This window comes from Falco naumanni, chromosome 2 (assembly GCF_017639655.2).
Source record: "Falco naumanni isolate bFalNau1 chromosome 2, bFalNau1.pat, whole genome shotgun sequence".
NCBI lineage: Eukaryota > Metazoa > Chordata > Aves > Falconiformes > Falconidae > Falco > Falco naumanni.
In genome coordinates this window covers 48,173,749-48,189,318 of record NC_054055.1, presented here as the reverse complement: position 1 = coordinate 48,189,318, position 15,570 = coordinate 48,173,749, and the positions used below count along the sequence as shown (strand labels likewise).

General features: G+C 36.7%; 1 protein-coding gene across 7 annotated transcripts in view; it reads left to right on the top strand.

Moving 5' to 3' along the window:
- The window catches only part of RBM26 (RNA binding motif protein 26), a 58,927-nt gene that overhangs the window by 14,850 nt on the left and 28,507 nt on the right, over positions 1-15,570 (top strand). For 2 of the 7 annotated variants that reach the window (XM_040584278.1, XM_040584282.1), the window contains exons 4-12: positions 288-376; positions 1,431-1,669; positions 3,305-3,565; positions 6,194-6,433; positions 7,910-8,077; positions 8,425-8,565; positions 9,575-9,686; positions 10,477-10,636; positions 11,965-12,129. In XM_040584278.1, coding sequence (XP_040440212.1) covers positions 288-376; positions 1,431-1,669; positions 3,305-3,565; positions 6,194-6,433; positions 7,910-8,077; positions 8,425-8,565; positions 9,575-9,686; positions 10,477-10,636; positions 11,965-12,129 — 1,575 coding nt within the window. The remainder of the gene's footprint in view (positions 1-287; positions 377-1,430; positions 1,670-3,304; positions 3,566-6,193; positions 6,434-7,909; positions 8,078-8,424; positions 8,566-9,574; positions 9,687-10,476; positions 10,637-11,964; positions 12,130-15,570) is intronic. The other 5 variants (XM_040584284.1, XM_040584281.1, XM_040584283.1 and 2 more) reach the window with 3 other exon arrangements.

Genomic DNA, 15,570 nt, shown 5'->3' with positions numbered 1-15,570 from the left:
TTTTGTCTACCTGTAGACATAACAGATGTGTTTTCAGTGCAGCACTATAAGGATTGCTTATTCTGCTTTATTGTCTCCCAACCCATGCTTTGAATATTCCTAGAAATAGAAATCTAATATGTTATGAAGATTTTCTAATTGCATTAGATGCAAAAATGTTGTTTCAGTTTTCAGTGTTACTGCTGACTTTTCTCAGCTTTTTGAGTTGTTTGGTTTTACTTGATTGTGCAGACGTCTCCATTATAGTGTAGATGTGTTTTGATCTAATGTACATACTTTAAATTCAGATAGTTAAAGAGGAAGAGCGAGAGAAAAAGTTTTCTAGAAGACTAAATCACAGCCCTCCTCAGTCAAGTTCTCGCTACAGAGATACCAGGTAATACCATTTGTTTAACCTCTCGTATCAGTAGATGGATTTGGATTTTTATGTGTTACTAGATTACTTTATTTTCTTTCTGTACGGTCACCTAAAAAGCCTAAAAATAAGACTTCTATTGCCTTTATGCATATGTAGTTAAATGGCAGCTGTGTAAGTGACAGTGTAAACAGTTGTGCACAGCTATCATGTTTGAATTTCATGATTAATTTTTATGTTAGATCTGTGGTTTATATTAAAACACTCACTGCTTGGTATTGAGGTTGGATTGTGATGAGAGAGACAGGGAGCTACTGGAGAAGGTCCAGCAGAGGGCTGTGGAGATGGTTAGGGGACTTGGAGCATCTCTGTTATGAGGAACGGCTGAGAGAGCTGGGCCTGTTTAGCCTGGAGAAGACTGAGAGGAGGGGATCTTATCAAAGTTTATAAATATCTTAAGGGGGAGTGTCAAGGGGATGGGGTCAGGCTCTTTTCAGTACTGCCCAGTGACAGGACAAGGGGCAGTGGGCACAAACTGAAACACAAGAAGTTTCTTCTGAATATGGGGAAAAACTTCTTTACTTTGAGGGTGACCAGAGCACTGGAACAGGCTGCCCAGAGAGGCTGTTGGAGTCTCCTCTGGAGACATCAGAATCTGCCTCGATGCAACTCTGCAACCTGATTGAGGTGAACCTGTTCTCGCAGGGGGTTGGACTAGGTGATCTCCAGAGGTCCTTTCCAGCCCTGACTCTTCTGTGATTCTGTGAATTTTAATTTAGAAGCCTTCAGTAACTGTCACTTTTTTGTTGTTTCCAGCTTGGGGAAGGTGTGGTATTAGGCAGAAGCAGAATTTTATGTATGTTTTAAAATCTTATGCATGGTAAAATTAAACTATGTAAACCAAATAAAATAATTTTTCAGATATTCTGAGAAGAAAGCAAGGGCCATAGTTAGATTCCATTTGTAGCTTTTCTCTAATTTTCATTGCCATTTCTTAAGGTTTTTAATGGTAGTTCAAGTTTTAAGTTAATGGCTTCATAGTTCTTGTAATTAACTTACAAAATTACATGTTTAGAAGCCGTGATGAAAGGAAAAAAGATGAACGTTCTCGGAAGAGAGATTATGACCGAAATCCTCCCAGAAGAGATTCTTATAGGGATCGATACAACAGAAGAAGAGGGAGGAGTCGGAGCTACAGCAGGAGTCGAAGTAGAAGTTGGAGCAAAGAGAGGTTGCGGGACCGAGATCGAGACCGGAGCAGAAGCCGGAGCAGAACACGAAGCAGAGGTACCAACAGTTGGTCTCTAAAATACGGTGAATGTTTCCTACAAAATTTAGACACTAAACTTAAACACTATGTTCAACATGTACCAAGATTTCCTCTATTGTTCTTGTTTCTTTGTTCAAATATAGCTTGCTTTTCTGTGGAAATAAGGCTTATGTGATTATGTTTTCAGTGCTTGTTTTGCCCTCTTTCCCACCATTCTTCTCTAATGCCTTTGACTGTCTTGGGCACTTCTAAGCAGTATTACAAGAGAGGCAGAAAAGTCAGAGTTAATTGCATTTCATTACATTTTAGGAACTCAGAATCTGGTTTGGGAAGATACAGAAATTAATACCTATCTACAGAGGTAGAACTGGCAGAAATTACCTGTTTGGCAGCAAATGACTTGTCAAACAGAACAGTATAGTTGTGTTCTTTTTGTCTTGTCCCCTACTTGGTGTTGTAGGGAGAAGCTGAAATTACTACGGTAAATATTTGCATTTGCACACATATCTGTAAGACTTAAAACTTCAGTACAGTAGTTTGTCAAATTAAACTTTAAAAACAAAGCTGTTTATTCATCTGAAAGGAATGCTTTTCCCCCCAGTAGTTGTTACTGATAAATTGGACAAGAGCATTGAGAGTCACTTTATATCTTTAGCCTGTCTTAGACAATGTAGAGGTAAAAGTAGTCTGGTTTAAGTCTCCTGTGTATTATTTTTTTTCCTGTAGAATGGGCCTAGTTAACTCAGCCTTAAAAGTAGGAATAGAGTTCCTGAAATGATGTTAGTAGATACTTTACAAACGACTTATGAACAAGCAAGTTGAACAGCATGCAGCAGTTTAACTGAAAGATTATACTGTGATTAAATCTTCAATTAAGGATTATTTTACATAAATTGCAGTGGAAATATAGAAAATATAGTGAAATCTTTGTTTATTTTTCTAAGCACATTAAGAAAAACCTGTCTTACCTACACTTACCTGCCTTCTTTTAAGACATTTTTATTAGTATTGCTTTAATATGAGGTTATTTGAGTCTACCAACTTACTTCATAAAACAACACTTTTGTGTTGTTTTCTAAACATGTATCTGGATACTTACTGTTTATTTGATGGTGTTATTGGAAAATTCAGAGAATAGTTTGCATGTATTCATAATAAAACGTCATGTTAGTGCTGAATAACTAATACAATAACTTAAAGAATTAACTTTCCATCTGGAGTTCTTAAAATATATGCATCACTACAGAAGATGTACTGTGCAGTTAGGTAGGGGGTTTCTGCTTTGCTGTGGGTATAGCTGTTACTGAAATACCCCAGTGGCTGATTATGTACTTCTAAGATTATTATTTTTCTGATTAAACCTTTGGAATGTAGAATCATGGAATAGTTGAGGTTGGAAGAGACCTCTTGACAGTCATGTAGTCCAGCATCCCTTCTCAAAGAGATAAACTGGAGCAGGTTGCTCAGGACCCTGTCTAGTTGGGTTATTATACGTAGCTCCAACAGTAGAGACTCTACAGGCACTCTGGGCAACCTGTAGACTTTCCAGTTATGATTTTCATATTTTGAGTTGATGTGGAATAAAGATACTTAACACAGGTTGATGGCTGCTTGTGGTGAAAATGTGCAGAAAGAATCATCCAATATAACTTTTTTTTTTTCCCTCCCAATATTAACAGAAAGGGATTTGGGAAAGCCAAAATATGATATGGATAGAACAGATCCATTAGAGAACAATTATACTCCAGTTTCTTCTGTGACAAATATTTCATCCAGCCACTACCCTGTCCCTACGCTGAGCAGCACTATTACTGTTATTGCTCCTGCTCATCATGGAAATAACACTACTGAAAGCTGGTCAGAGTTCCATGAAGAGCAGCTGGACCACAACTCCTATGGAAGACCTCCGCTGCCAAAGAAGCGCTGTAGAGATTATGATGGTAAGTCTGTATTTTTTTAATTGCTTCCAGCAGCTATGATCAGCCACTTTCTGAAAAGGTTGAGGTAGTTTTCCTTTCTTCTGATCTCCTTTCTTACTGGTTTTTTTTCCACTACACAATTCTTGAATGCAAATTTTATCCCGCTTTTTATTGACTTAGATTGAAAAATAGTATATTTATTATATATAATGATATATTAATATTTAATTCATAAATAAGAAGGACATTTTAATTTTTATTTGCAATACAATGCATACAATTATATAATGATTAATATGCGTGATGTATGATTAAATGTGTATAATTATATTTGTTTCAAATAATGAATAGTTGATTAAATGAAATATATTTTATAATTGTATTTAAAGTTATTAAAAAATCTAATTTTACCCAGATTTTCTGTCTTATGTTCAAGCCGAATGCTGTATTTGATGGTTTCAACCATGATTAGCACCTTACTGACCTCATCTTTTTTTTTATTACATCCTATCTAAGATAATTTTTAACTAGAAAGTTCTAGAACTGCAATTTCCCATGCTTATGTTAACCTATTTTTTCTGTGTAGCTGTTGCTTAAAATTGGGTAGGGTTTTGTGCTTATTTGTGTCTTAAGGTATCATTTTGCATGTCTCGTGCCAAATCCACACAAGAGGCTGCTGCAGTTGGCAGTGTCTTAGCTAAATTCAGCCAGTCAGCCTGTTAGCTTGGAAGAGATTAAATTTCCCCTGTAGTTTTTTTTTTTTTTTTTTTTTAGTTTTTTTGTTGTTGTTGTATACCGCAGTGACAAGTTCAGGATGTAGGCCAGTTTACGTTCAGAACTCTGATTAGGATTTTTTTTTTTTAAGTAACGAGCTCTCAAGTGTTGGCAGACTTGTACTTGTGAAGAATAGATTTGCCAATATACATCACAGCAATATTGTGGAGCAGGTAGAGTTGTAAAAGTGTAGTTTTGTTGTGGAATTGTCTTCTGATGCAAGCTGAGCAGCAGAATGTTGTCATGCTCCCAACTGTACAGATTTTTTAGAAAGGAATGAAACGTGCAGGCTAGTATACTTCTGAAATAACATCTCCAGGCATGACACTGGGACTTTGTGCCTATAACAGTCTGTCTTCAATAGCTTATTTCCAGTTTCTGAGTATGAAGCAAGTTGTAGGGTGTTTGAAAATTGTGATACAATTGTCCTCAAATGTTTACTTTTTGTTTGGGTTTTTTTCCCCTATGTTTCTGTCTGTTACTAAAATCTCTCAGTAGGTGTCTCTTCCATTTGCTTTTCTCATGGCTTTTTCGTGTCTTCCAAATTTATAAGCTCACCTCTTCAGTGGCAAGCTGGTTCCCACATACGGCTCTTCCTATCTGTACTTTCATGTTTTCTATTTGACCCTCTGCAGAACTTCTGGTTTTCCTTAATGTTACAATTTATATGTTCTGTAACTCTTCCTGAAGATAAGGTAAAGCAGACTGCTTTTCTGCATCATGTTTTGAGGAAGTGGACACTTAGCTTTCTTCCTGTTTTACTAGAGGATGTTTTGAACTTTTCCCCCATATTAATTGAATTTTATTGGTGGTTTTGTGGGATCTGTTGCTAAACAGGTAATTGTAGAATGGTTTGCATTGGAAGGGACCTTAAAAGATCATCTAGTCCAACCCCCCTGCACTGAGGGAAATCTTCAACTAGATCAGGTTGCTCAGAGCCCTGTCCAGCCTGACCTTGAATGTTTCCAGGAATGAGGCATCTGCAGTCTCTCTGGGCAGCTTGTTCCAGTGTTTCACCATCCTCACAGTAAAGAATTTCTTCCTTAAATCTAATCTGAATCTACCCTCATTCAGTTTAAAACAGTTACCTTTTGTCGTATCGCAGCAGGCCCCATCTTTCTTATAAGCCCCCCTTTAAGTACTGCAAGGCTGCAATAAAGTCTTCTGAGAGCCTTCTCTTCTCCAGGCTGAACAACCTCAATTCTCTCAGCTTTCCCTCATAGGTAGGAGAGGTATTCCAGCCTTCTGATCATGTTTTTGTGGCCCTCCTCTGGACCTACTTCAATGTTTTGCTTGCATGTAAAGGAAAATAATTGGATGTGTGTTCATTTTTATTTATGTGTGTGTATATTTACATACGTATTTATATATATGCAAGTAACAGAATTTTTGATCTTACATAATTGCATTAAACTGGAAGAATATTCTAATTCTTCCTGAAATAATTGCAAGAGACAGAAAAGAATTGAATTTTCTCATGTTAGAAGTTAATCTTATACATTCCAGCTTTAATAGGGGTTTCTCAATCCTGGTATCTACACTTTTTACTTAGAAACACTGGGTTTGTTACTGTGATGACATCTAGATTTTATTCTTTGCTTTCACAGTTTGTTACGATTCAGTGCAGAATTAATTCTTCAAGAAAAGTCTTAACTCCTGTATTTATTCTGCTGGAATGTTGCTACAATCTTCCTGTGTGCTGACTGTTAAAAGTAGAGTTAAATGGTCAATTTCATTTTCTAATGTAAATTTCTGCTGGTATGTGAAGCTCTTAATATACCAACCGCTGCATTACCTGTAGAATGTCTCATATCTACTCTGAATCAAACTACAGCTGTTGAATACTAACAATTCTTTTTGGATTTGATGTTTCAGAAAAGGGTTTCTGTATGAGAGGAGACATGTGCCCTTTTGATCATGGAAGCGACCCAGTAGTGGTAGAAGATGTGAATCTTCCTGGCATTCTGCCTTTTCCAGCACAACCCCCTGTTGTTGAAGGACCACCTCCTCCTGGACTTCCTCCCCCTCCACCAATTCTGAGCCCTCCTCCTGTTAATCTTAGACCTCCAGTACCACCACCAGGCCCCTTACCACCTAGCCTTCCACCTGTAACAGGTAATTAAAAAAATAAATCTCATTTTTTAGTAGAAAAGCCTCAATGTTACTTGGGTTGTATACAGTGCAAAAAGCTGTTTTAAGACTGCCAGCTATGTTTTAGAAAGTTGTACTGTGCTCTACAATGACATAGCTTACCCCAGAATTACTCTTTTTTTTTTTTAATAGTAATTGTTGCAGAGTTGGTGGTTGTAAAATTTTCACGTTAAATGTGAATCTTGAACATGCAATAATATTTTAATTGTGTTTAAACAAAAGTATAGCATGGCAGAACTCAATTCCTTCAGTTTTATAGAAGTTGTGCAACACTGCTGTTAGAGAAGAAGGGAAGATACTGGAAACAACAGATATTTGGCATTTAATTTGTAATGATTAAGTTAGAAAATTCATGACTACATCAAATTTACACCTGAAAATGTCACTTGTGATTAATTTTGAAAGTAAGCTTGTAAAGTAGCCAAGAAAGAAAAATCTCCAGCTTGTTCACTCTTTCATTGGAAAGTACTTTGGCTCAGGCACTACAAATGATATGAAGACTTGTGTTCCTGGCTCTCATTTATAAAATAGCAGTTTAGTATTCAGTTCCCTTGTGTGGTTTAAGAACTGTTACGTTAGCTTTATGTGTTTATTTCTTTCTCTTTTTTTATTAAATTAGATGTCCCACTTGGTAAAATTATTCAAGAATAATATATATTTGATATTGCTTGGAAGTTTCTTAAACTGTTTTCACTTCCAGTCGATAGTATATTTGAGTAAGATCTGAATGGATTTATTTCACTTAGTATAGAGAATAACTGTATTGCTGGGGTGATGGATTCTGCCAGACATACGATTTCCAGATCTGTGTGGAAAGTTCAAGTATCTTACTTTGTATCTTTTTCTAAAACATGGTTTGGCCAATGATTACATTCAGGGTCAGGCTTGACTGTCCGTTTTGAAAGTGTCATGTTACCTGTTGTAAACAAAAAAAACCAACAAAACAAAAAAAATGTCAAACCATCCAACCAAATCCCTCAGTTTTAAGAAGGATTCCTTTGATTTTTCCACCAGAGTTGTAGATTGTTTCTTGGACGTTTGGAAATTTTGGTCAAGTTAGTTATTATCACAGAATCTTTTTCTTACAGACTATTTAAAAATAATCTTGTTTCTTTAAGAGGCATTTATAAAGCATTAAAGATCTGTTAGTGAAGATAAATACTGGGTTAGCAATTAAGTTGTCCATATAGAAAGAAGGTGTTTGGAGAAGTGTTAAACTATTCAAATGCTTTTCTGTGTAGTATTAAGTTTGGAGTCATTTGCTGGTAGGGGTGGTTTCATATGAATGAATAGTACATTATCTTGTCTGTATACATACCTCTCACCCCTTTTATTTTAAATAGCCTTAAAAACATTTCAGATCCATTTCCATATGAGTTGAGTGTAATGTAAATCTAGTGGATAATACATTAATGCAGTGTTTTCCTTCGTTTTTGACAGGACCACCCCCTCCACTTCCTCCATTGCAGCCTGCTGGCATGGATGCCCCACCAAACTCAGCAACTAGCTCAGTTCCTACTGTTGTTACAACGGGTATTCATCACCAGCCGCCTCCTGCTCCACCCTCTCTTTTTACAGCAGGTGTAGTACTGAGGCTTTGCCCACAAGGTTTGCTAAATAGAATAACATTGATTCATATTATACTGTACTTTTTAGAGATTATAATTTCATAGTTTGGGAGAATAAGTTGGCATCATTTAGCCTGTGACAGTAATTTAACACTTTTATTTCTGATTTAGTTTGGGACAGAAATAAAATTTGAATGTAAAGCATGAATCTTGACTGTGAAATAATATTCTCATTGTGTTTAAGCAGAAATCTTGGCATGGCATTTTTTTAGGATAGTTGTTATACAACTCTTCATTGTAACTGTATCTTGTAATTAAATATTATATTTGAAACCTTAGGAGTTTCAACTGCAATTTATTTTAATTAGACAATTTCTTTCTTACCAGAAACGTATGACACAGATGGCTATAATCCAGAAGCTCCAAGTATAACAAATACTTCAAGACCTATGTATAGACATAGAGTACATGCCCAAAGACCAAATTTGATAGGACTCACATCAGGTGATATGGATCTACCACCCAGAGGTATGCTCTCAAAGCTACACTTGCTTAGTTTAGCTGATTTTCTTACGTTAATTCAGGTTGAGGCAGTTTTCAGGTTGATGTAATGCTGGAAAACATTACAATTTGTAAAATCTTTTGAAATTAAGGGAACTTTTAATTTATGCTCATAGTTGCTTTGTGTGTGCATTTTCACAGGTAAAATGAAATCTCTTGATGGAGCATTGCACAGTTTACACTTAGGTGTAATAACTGGTCACTTAGTATATCTTTTATACAGAAAAAAGTTAATGTTGCTGTAACAGAATCTTAGGATGATTTTTGCTGCAGAAAGGAGGAAGCCATTTTTATCTGGTGGCAGACAGTTACATATGAGTAATCTTAACTTCATAATTCCTGTGGCCCTGAGAAGTAGTAGCAGCAGCATACAAAATGAGAAGAGGAATAAACCAATTTTTTTTATGTGGTTTTGTTTACATTTGTATGTATTTGTATTTAATCTTAATATGTTTCTGTTGGTGTATTTTCAGTGAGGAGTCCCTCAATGTGATTCCTGTTCTTCAGCAAGAGCCACTCCTCTCCCATCCTATCCCTAAATCTTGCTCCTAGGTGTTAGTGCTCTGGAGTACTGTAACTTTCCTATCATGAGCATTTTTATGTGTGTGATCTAATAGTAGAATAGAGATGTTAAATAGTGTGAGCCTCAGAGTATTGTACGGGACATCATGAATCAGTGAGTGTAGTCATCTTGAGGCAGATGCCTTCTGTCACACCTCTTTTGTTTTCCTTGTGTGATGTTACTGTGACAAAATGAAAGCTATTAGCTATTTTGATCTGTCACTATTGATCAGCATCTATTGATAGTAAAGAGAAAAGTCTGTGACCAAGATTTGATTCAGTTGAAACAAGGATCATAGTAATTTCAAAATGAAACAATTGTGCTTTTCAATGCAAATTCAGCGTGAGCAGAATACCTTTTTACTATACACAGAAAATACAAAAAATACTGTAAAATCTTTTCATCTGTTTACAGAAAAACCTCCTAATAAAAATAGTATGAGAATAGTGGTAGATGCTGAATCCAGGAAAAGAACAATTGGTGCAGGGGATGGTGGAGTTCCTACAAAGAAGACTTGGTTTGACAAGTGAGTGATCATTAACACAAGGTTGGCTTAATAGTTGGAATTCTATGAAGCTCTTTCCTGTAATTTGAAATACACAGAAATCTCTATAAACTGCAAGCAAGTTAAACTGTGAGTTGTACTAAAATCACACTATAGAGTGATCTGTATTTGACTGTCTTCTCTTAAAGGCAGTACAGAGGTAGCCGAAGTTGCTTTGGATGATACCACGACCTACTCTGAGAGCTGGAATGATCTCAGCGAAGCTGCAGTGGGTTGTTTGTTAGAGATGACCGATTTTAGTTTTGAAATGTGAATTGTATCATTGCTATTTTGGTTTGAGTTGCCAAGTATTTAACTGACAGAAAATAGAGGGTGAAGCACTTAGTGTCCAGATATACCTGGGGTGATAAAAGGTCAGAAGGGATTTTAAGAGATTACTAGGACTGAGAAGAGCCTTGAAGTAATAGTTGTTTGAAATGTTAGTGGGGAGATTCTGTGGAATAGCAGCGAAATAGTTTTTGGAGATGTTGGAAATCCGGACATGGAAATCAGGACTCACTGATAAATGCAAATAATTGTGAATTACGGATTTACGTGCTGCAGTATGCTGGGAGTATCTGTGGGGAAGACTGCAGGTGTATGAACTTGTGTGCCTTGTGCTCTTCTACATTTTTTTTAATAGCTTTTTTTTTTAAGTCCACAGATCTTTCTCTCAGTATCTCATACACACATGCTTCTGTGACACTATATAATTTCACATTGTCTTTGCTAGCTTGCTATGGATTTCTGGCTTGATTTTTATTTGTTGCAGGCAAAATTTTAACAGAACAAATAGTCCAGGTTTCCAGAAGAAGGTGCAATTTGGGAGTGAAAATACAAAACTTGAATTGAGAAAAGTTCCCCCAGAACTTAACAATATCAGCAAACTTAATGAGCACTTCAGTAAGTTTGGAAATTTGGTCAACTTGCAGGTAAGAGTCAACAAAGAGAAGGCAGTATGCTTTGACTTAATGATAGAGGTAGTTACTGAAAGGAGAATGCCAGTTGTTTTTTTTAACTGGTTCCCTGAAACTGTTACTATTTTCCTGATTTGTTTCTTAAGCATGATCTCATTGTTTTTAATGAAATTGTCGTTGAAGAAGCAGAAATAGAATGTTCTAGTCTTTTAGGTTTTGAACAAGTGTTTTCATCACAGGTAAGACTTTTAAGATACATTGTTTAAAACATTGAAAATTGATTGTAAGTCTTTTCCCTTCACCCCTTTTCATAAACCCTTTGTCTCTGAGATAAATTGTAAATACAGAAAACCTATATTTCTCATGCAGAAAGCAGCCCTGTGATATAATTGCGTTCTATTCCCACAGTAGTGGTGGTTTGTCCCTTATAATTACTTTGTGGTGTATCTGAGTGACCCACATATATAAACAGAAATAAGCAAACAGTTAGAGAAAGATACGAAGTAAATACCAAGAACTAGGACCTAATTTAGGTTGATGTTACGTATTGCAGACTGTATGTGTTATGTCAATATTTTATATACAGTCTCTAAGCTACTTAGTGTGATCTTTCATCAGGCATCATTATCAACAAGCCTCAGATGTTAGCTTGTGATTTTATGTATGCTTTCTTGTTTTTACTGAAAGGTTGAAGAGGTGTAGTAGAATGGTTTTGTGCATACTGATACTGTACAGAATAAAGCTCCTGTGCCTGTCTGAACATGGAGATAATTTAAATCCTTCTTAATTGCTCTTAAACATTTCTTAAGCCTTTCCATAGTTTACCTAAGAATATGGGTGTATTAGCAGGCAGTACGATTCAGTAAGGCAAGTAAAATTGTGTGTGGATGTATATAGAGAGGCAGACTGATGTGCAGATAGATATTGCAAGCTATGCTTTTCTTCCCAAAGTTGTAATTTTGTCCTTTGAAAGAGTCTAAAATAGTGTGTTAATGCTCAAAGGAGGAAAACAAAAACGAACTTTGTTGTCTAGCTCTGATACTAGATAGGACACTTACTAACTGACGCATGGTTTTTTTTGTAGCAATTTTCTTCAGTGATGCTTCCTCTTGTCTTTCAAAGTACTCCTATTTACAATTAGAAATACTGTTTGACTGTTTATGTATTTTACCTCAGTTTGGTTGGTTGTTTTTTTAACTGTTGTTAAAGTTTGTTAGCTTATTCTCGAGGTTGCTTCTTGACACCAGGCACTTTTAACAGAATCATGAATGATTTTACAATAATTGAGAGACAAATGAAAATCTTACATGTAGTAAGTTTTGTTCTTCTGTTTTAAATCTTAGGTTGCATATCAAGGTGATCCAGAAGGTGCCCTTATTCAGTTTGCCACACATGAGGAAGCAAAGAAAGCTATATCAAGTACAGAAGCAGTATTAAATAATCGTTTTATTAAAGTTTATTGGCATCGAGAAGGCAGTGCACCACAAATCCAAACTACTACACAGAAGGTAGAGGGTCTAAGTCTATTTTATCTAAAATGTTGTCAGATACAATCTTTTAAACATTTTTAAAAAATGTTTACGGGAAATGAACTAGGTACTTCCGAAATAATGAACACTTCATGTGAGTCTTTTCCAAAAGGTACTCTTTTAATTGTAGATTCTTTGACCTCAGATACAAAGTTCAGGAGTTGATTAGCAAGATAAGACTGAAGGTATTTAAAGAAAGCCCTTCTGTGACTTACAGAAAATTCCACTCTGTTGTCATCTCATGTGAAGCAAGAATTGATGCTTCTGTCTGCTGAGTAATACCTATTCTGCTTGAAATGGTATAGGCTTTTTCTTTGAGGAGAAGAAAGACAGCAGAGTTATATTTTTCTTGTAAGATAATCTCTATTTTCTTCCAAAAGGTGCTTGTTTTATCTAGTCTTTTCCTTTCTCTTTCTGTTGAGCATGCATACTGCTATAGAAAGTACCAGTAGAATTTGTTCTACACAAAGGTACCTGTATGTATATACAGATATACATGCATATATATGTAGAGAGAGAGGACATGCAAACAATGTAAGAGGAGAGCTGCATTAGAGAGACTGATTTGTGGGAGTGGTTCAGGGACATTTTACATTTTTAAGTGGAGAGGAAGGTGCTGATGTCCCTGTCATACAATGACAGGATGCCTGGGAATGGTTCAAAGCTGCCTCAGGGGAGGTTCTGACAACATTAGCATTTTTTTACAGAGAGGGTGGTCACACACTGCTTGCTAGAGGTGGCTGCTGCCCCAAGCCTCGGAGTGTCTAAAGAGGCATGTGGATAATACCCTTTATAATATGTTTTAACTTCTGGTTAGCCCTGAAGTGATCAGGCAACATTGGACTAGATGATCATAGTTGGTCCCTTCCAACTAAGCTGTTGTATTCCACATTTTTGGAGTGAATTGCACAGTGGAGCACCTATTGGTAGTTGTCATGTGCATAGTAGCACTGGCAACTTTCTAAGAATATGAAGCAGCAACTACTGTTGTGCAGCTTAGGTTTGTAACCTGTGGCAAGTCAAATCAGATTTGTTAGCAGGAGTAGTGGCTCTACTCAAACATAAGCGGAAGCTTCGATTCTCCGAGGTCATCTGAGTTATTGACTAGAGAGTTTTGTCAGTTAGCTCATGGTGTGGCAAGTCTTTCTAAATACTTGTGTATCCTGCTTTATTGGATTTGCTGTTGCTGTGGAACAACACAGTCTATGCTTAGAAAATCTGAAGCAGGCTCTGTAGAAGAAACACTTATTTATATATGCTGATATAATGAGTAAATGAGTTGTTAGAGGATTCTTTCAATTGCTGCTCTGTTTCACATTCCTACTTTGGATGGTGTATGTCATCATCATTCAGAAATAATGACCCAGTTTTCCATAGCAATCCTGCTATAGGGCATTTTAACAGTTCTCCCTCCTCTTTTTCTTTTGTAAGAAATGCCCTGCTTTTTATCTACAAAAATGCAGTTTTAACGAAACCCATTTCACCATCTCCTCAATTGTCATCCTTTAGATTTGAGTTTTGAATTAAAATTTATAAATATCCTTGATGCTTCATCTGAACTAGTGCTACTCAAAATGTGTTGTGGTTTAACCCCAGCTGGCACCTTAAGCACCATGCAGCCACTTGTGCACTCTCCCCATAGCAGGATTGGGGAGAGAATCGCAAGGGTGAAAGTGAGAAAACTCACAGGTTGAGATAAACACAGTTTAATAAGTAAAGCAAAAGCCACCTATGTGAGCAAAGCAAAACAAGGAATTGATTCACCACTTCCCATGGGCAGGCAGGTGTTCAGCCATCCCCAGGAAAGCAGGGATCCAGCACACCTAATGGTGACTTGGAAAGACAAACACCAACCATCACTCTGAATGTTTCCCCCTTCCTCCTTCTTCCCCCAGCTTTATATTGCTGATCATGACATCATATGGTATGGAATATCCCTTTACTCAGTTGGGATCAGCTGTCCCAGCTGTGTTCCCTCCCAGCTTCTTGTGTACCCGCAGCCTGCTCGCTGGTGGGGTGTGTGAGGAACAGACAAGGCCTTCCTGCTGTGTAAGTGGTGCTCAGCAATAACATAACCATTCACCTGTTATCAACGCTTTTTCCAGCACAAATCCAAAACACAGCCCCTTACTAGCTACTATGAAGAAAATTAACTCTACCCCAGCCAAAACCAGCACAAAATGGTATTTATTTTCTAAGCTCAACTTACATCTCATCAGCCAGAAGAGGGCAGTGGAGTATGTCATTGCATTCATAGGAACATTGCCTCTCTTGAGAAGGATAGCTTGAACAGTTTCGGAGTATTAACTGTGTGTTTCCAAACAAGTATCTGTATATTTGTGATTTTGCAGAATATCAATTTTAAATAGTGTTTTTAGTGATGTTACTAGCTTCCCAACATACCACCTTCGGCAAGTTAAACTTGATGGTTAGAGAATGAATTCCCCTTGCTACCAGGTGACAGTATTAAGGGTTCCCACTTCACAAAGAACAACTTTTCAGCCGTGTGTGAGGAGACTGCAGTTTGAAGTCTGTTACAGGCAAAAGAGGGCACACAGTGCTAAGAAAAATTTAAACAGGAAGTTAAACTTCTAAGTGCAGCGCTTTCATGTTCTTCTATCCCAGAATTTAACAGTTATCAAATTGTTCAGTCTGTAAACAGGTATTTGTAATTCATAATCCTTTCAGGAACCTGAATTTTTTCTTCCCTTTTCATTGAAATCAGTATTTGATATCATATCTACAAGTAGTAGGGAAGCTCTTTTCTTACAGTACTTCACATACTATATGTATTTGAATTTTTATCAAGATTTCTGGTGTATTAATTAATTGCAGCTGAATGAATTTTACCTGTATTTATAATGGTTTCTGGCCAATTTTTTTTTTCATCAGGCACTAAAGACAGGCTTTTGGATTTTTTTCAACAAAAAATCAGTTGGCTTTTAAGTCGCCCCTTCACTAGTATCTGGTCCTGCAGAATTTCTTGAGCGTTGATGTTTCCTCAGCAGGATTACTTTGGAAATTTCTTACTGTGGAAATTCTGAAAGAAGTGGAAGTACTTAGTAAAGGTGGTGGGAGTCAACCATAATTAATCCACAAATAAAAGGCTTCTGCCAAGAATCAGAAATAATGTGTTCTCTACATCTGTCTGTAGTAGAAAAAGCAAGAAGTACTGGGCTTTAAAGGCAGCAGAAGAGATTTACATTAGATATTAAAATTTTCTAATGCTGGGAGATGCTGAAACACTTTTGCCTAGAGAAGCGATAGGACCTCTTTCATTAGAAATTTGTAAGAACTACATAGGTAGATACTGTAAATGGTTTAGGTATAGCTGACTTTGTCCTGGAGTGAGGGAATGGATTAGGTGACCTCTTGAGGGTCATAAATATGACAGGAAGCTTGCTTGGAAGCATGGTTTTT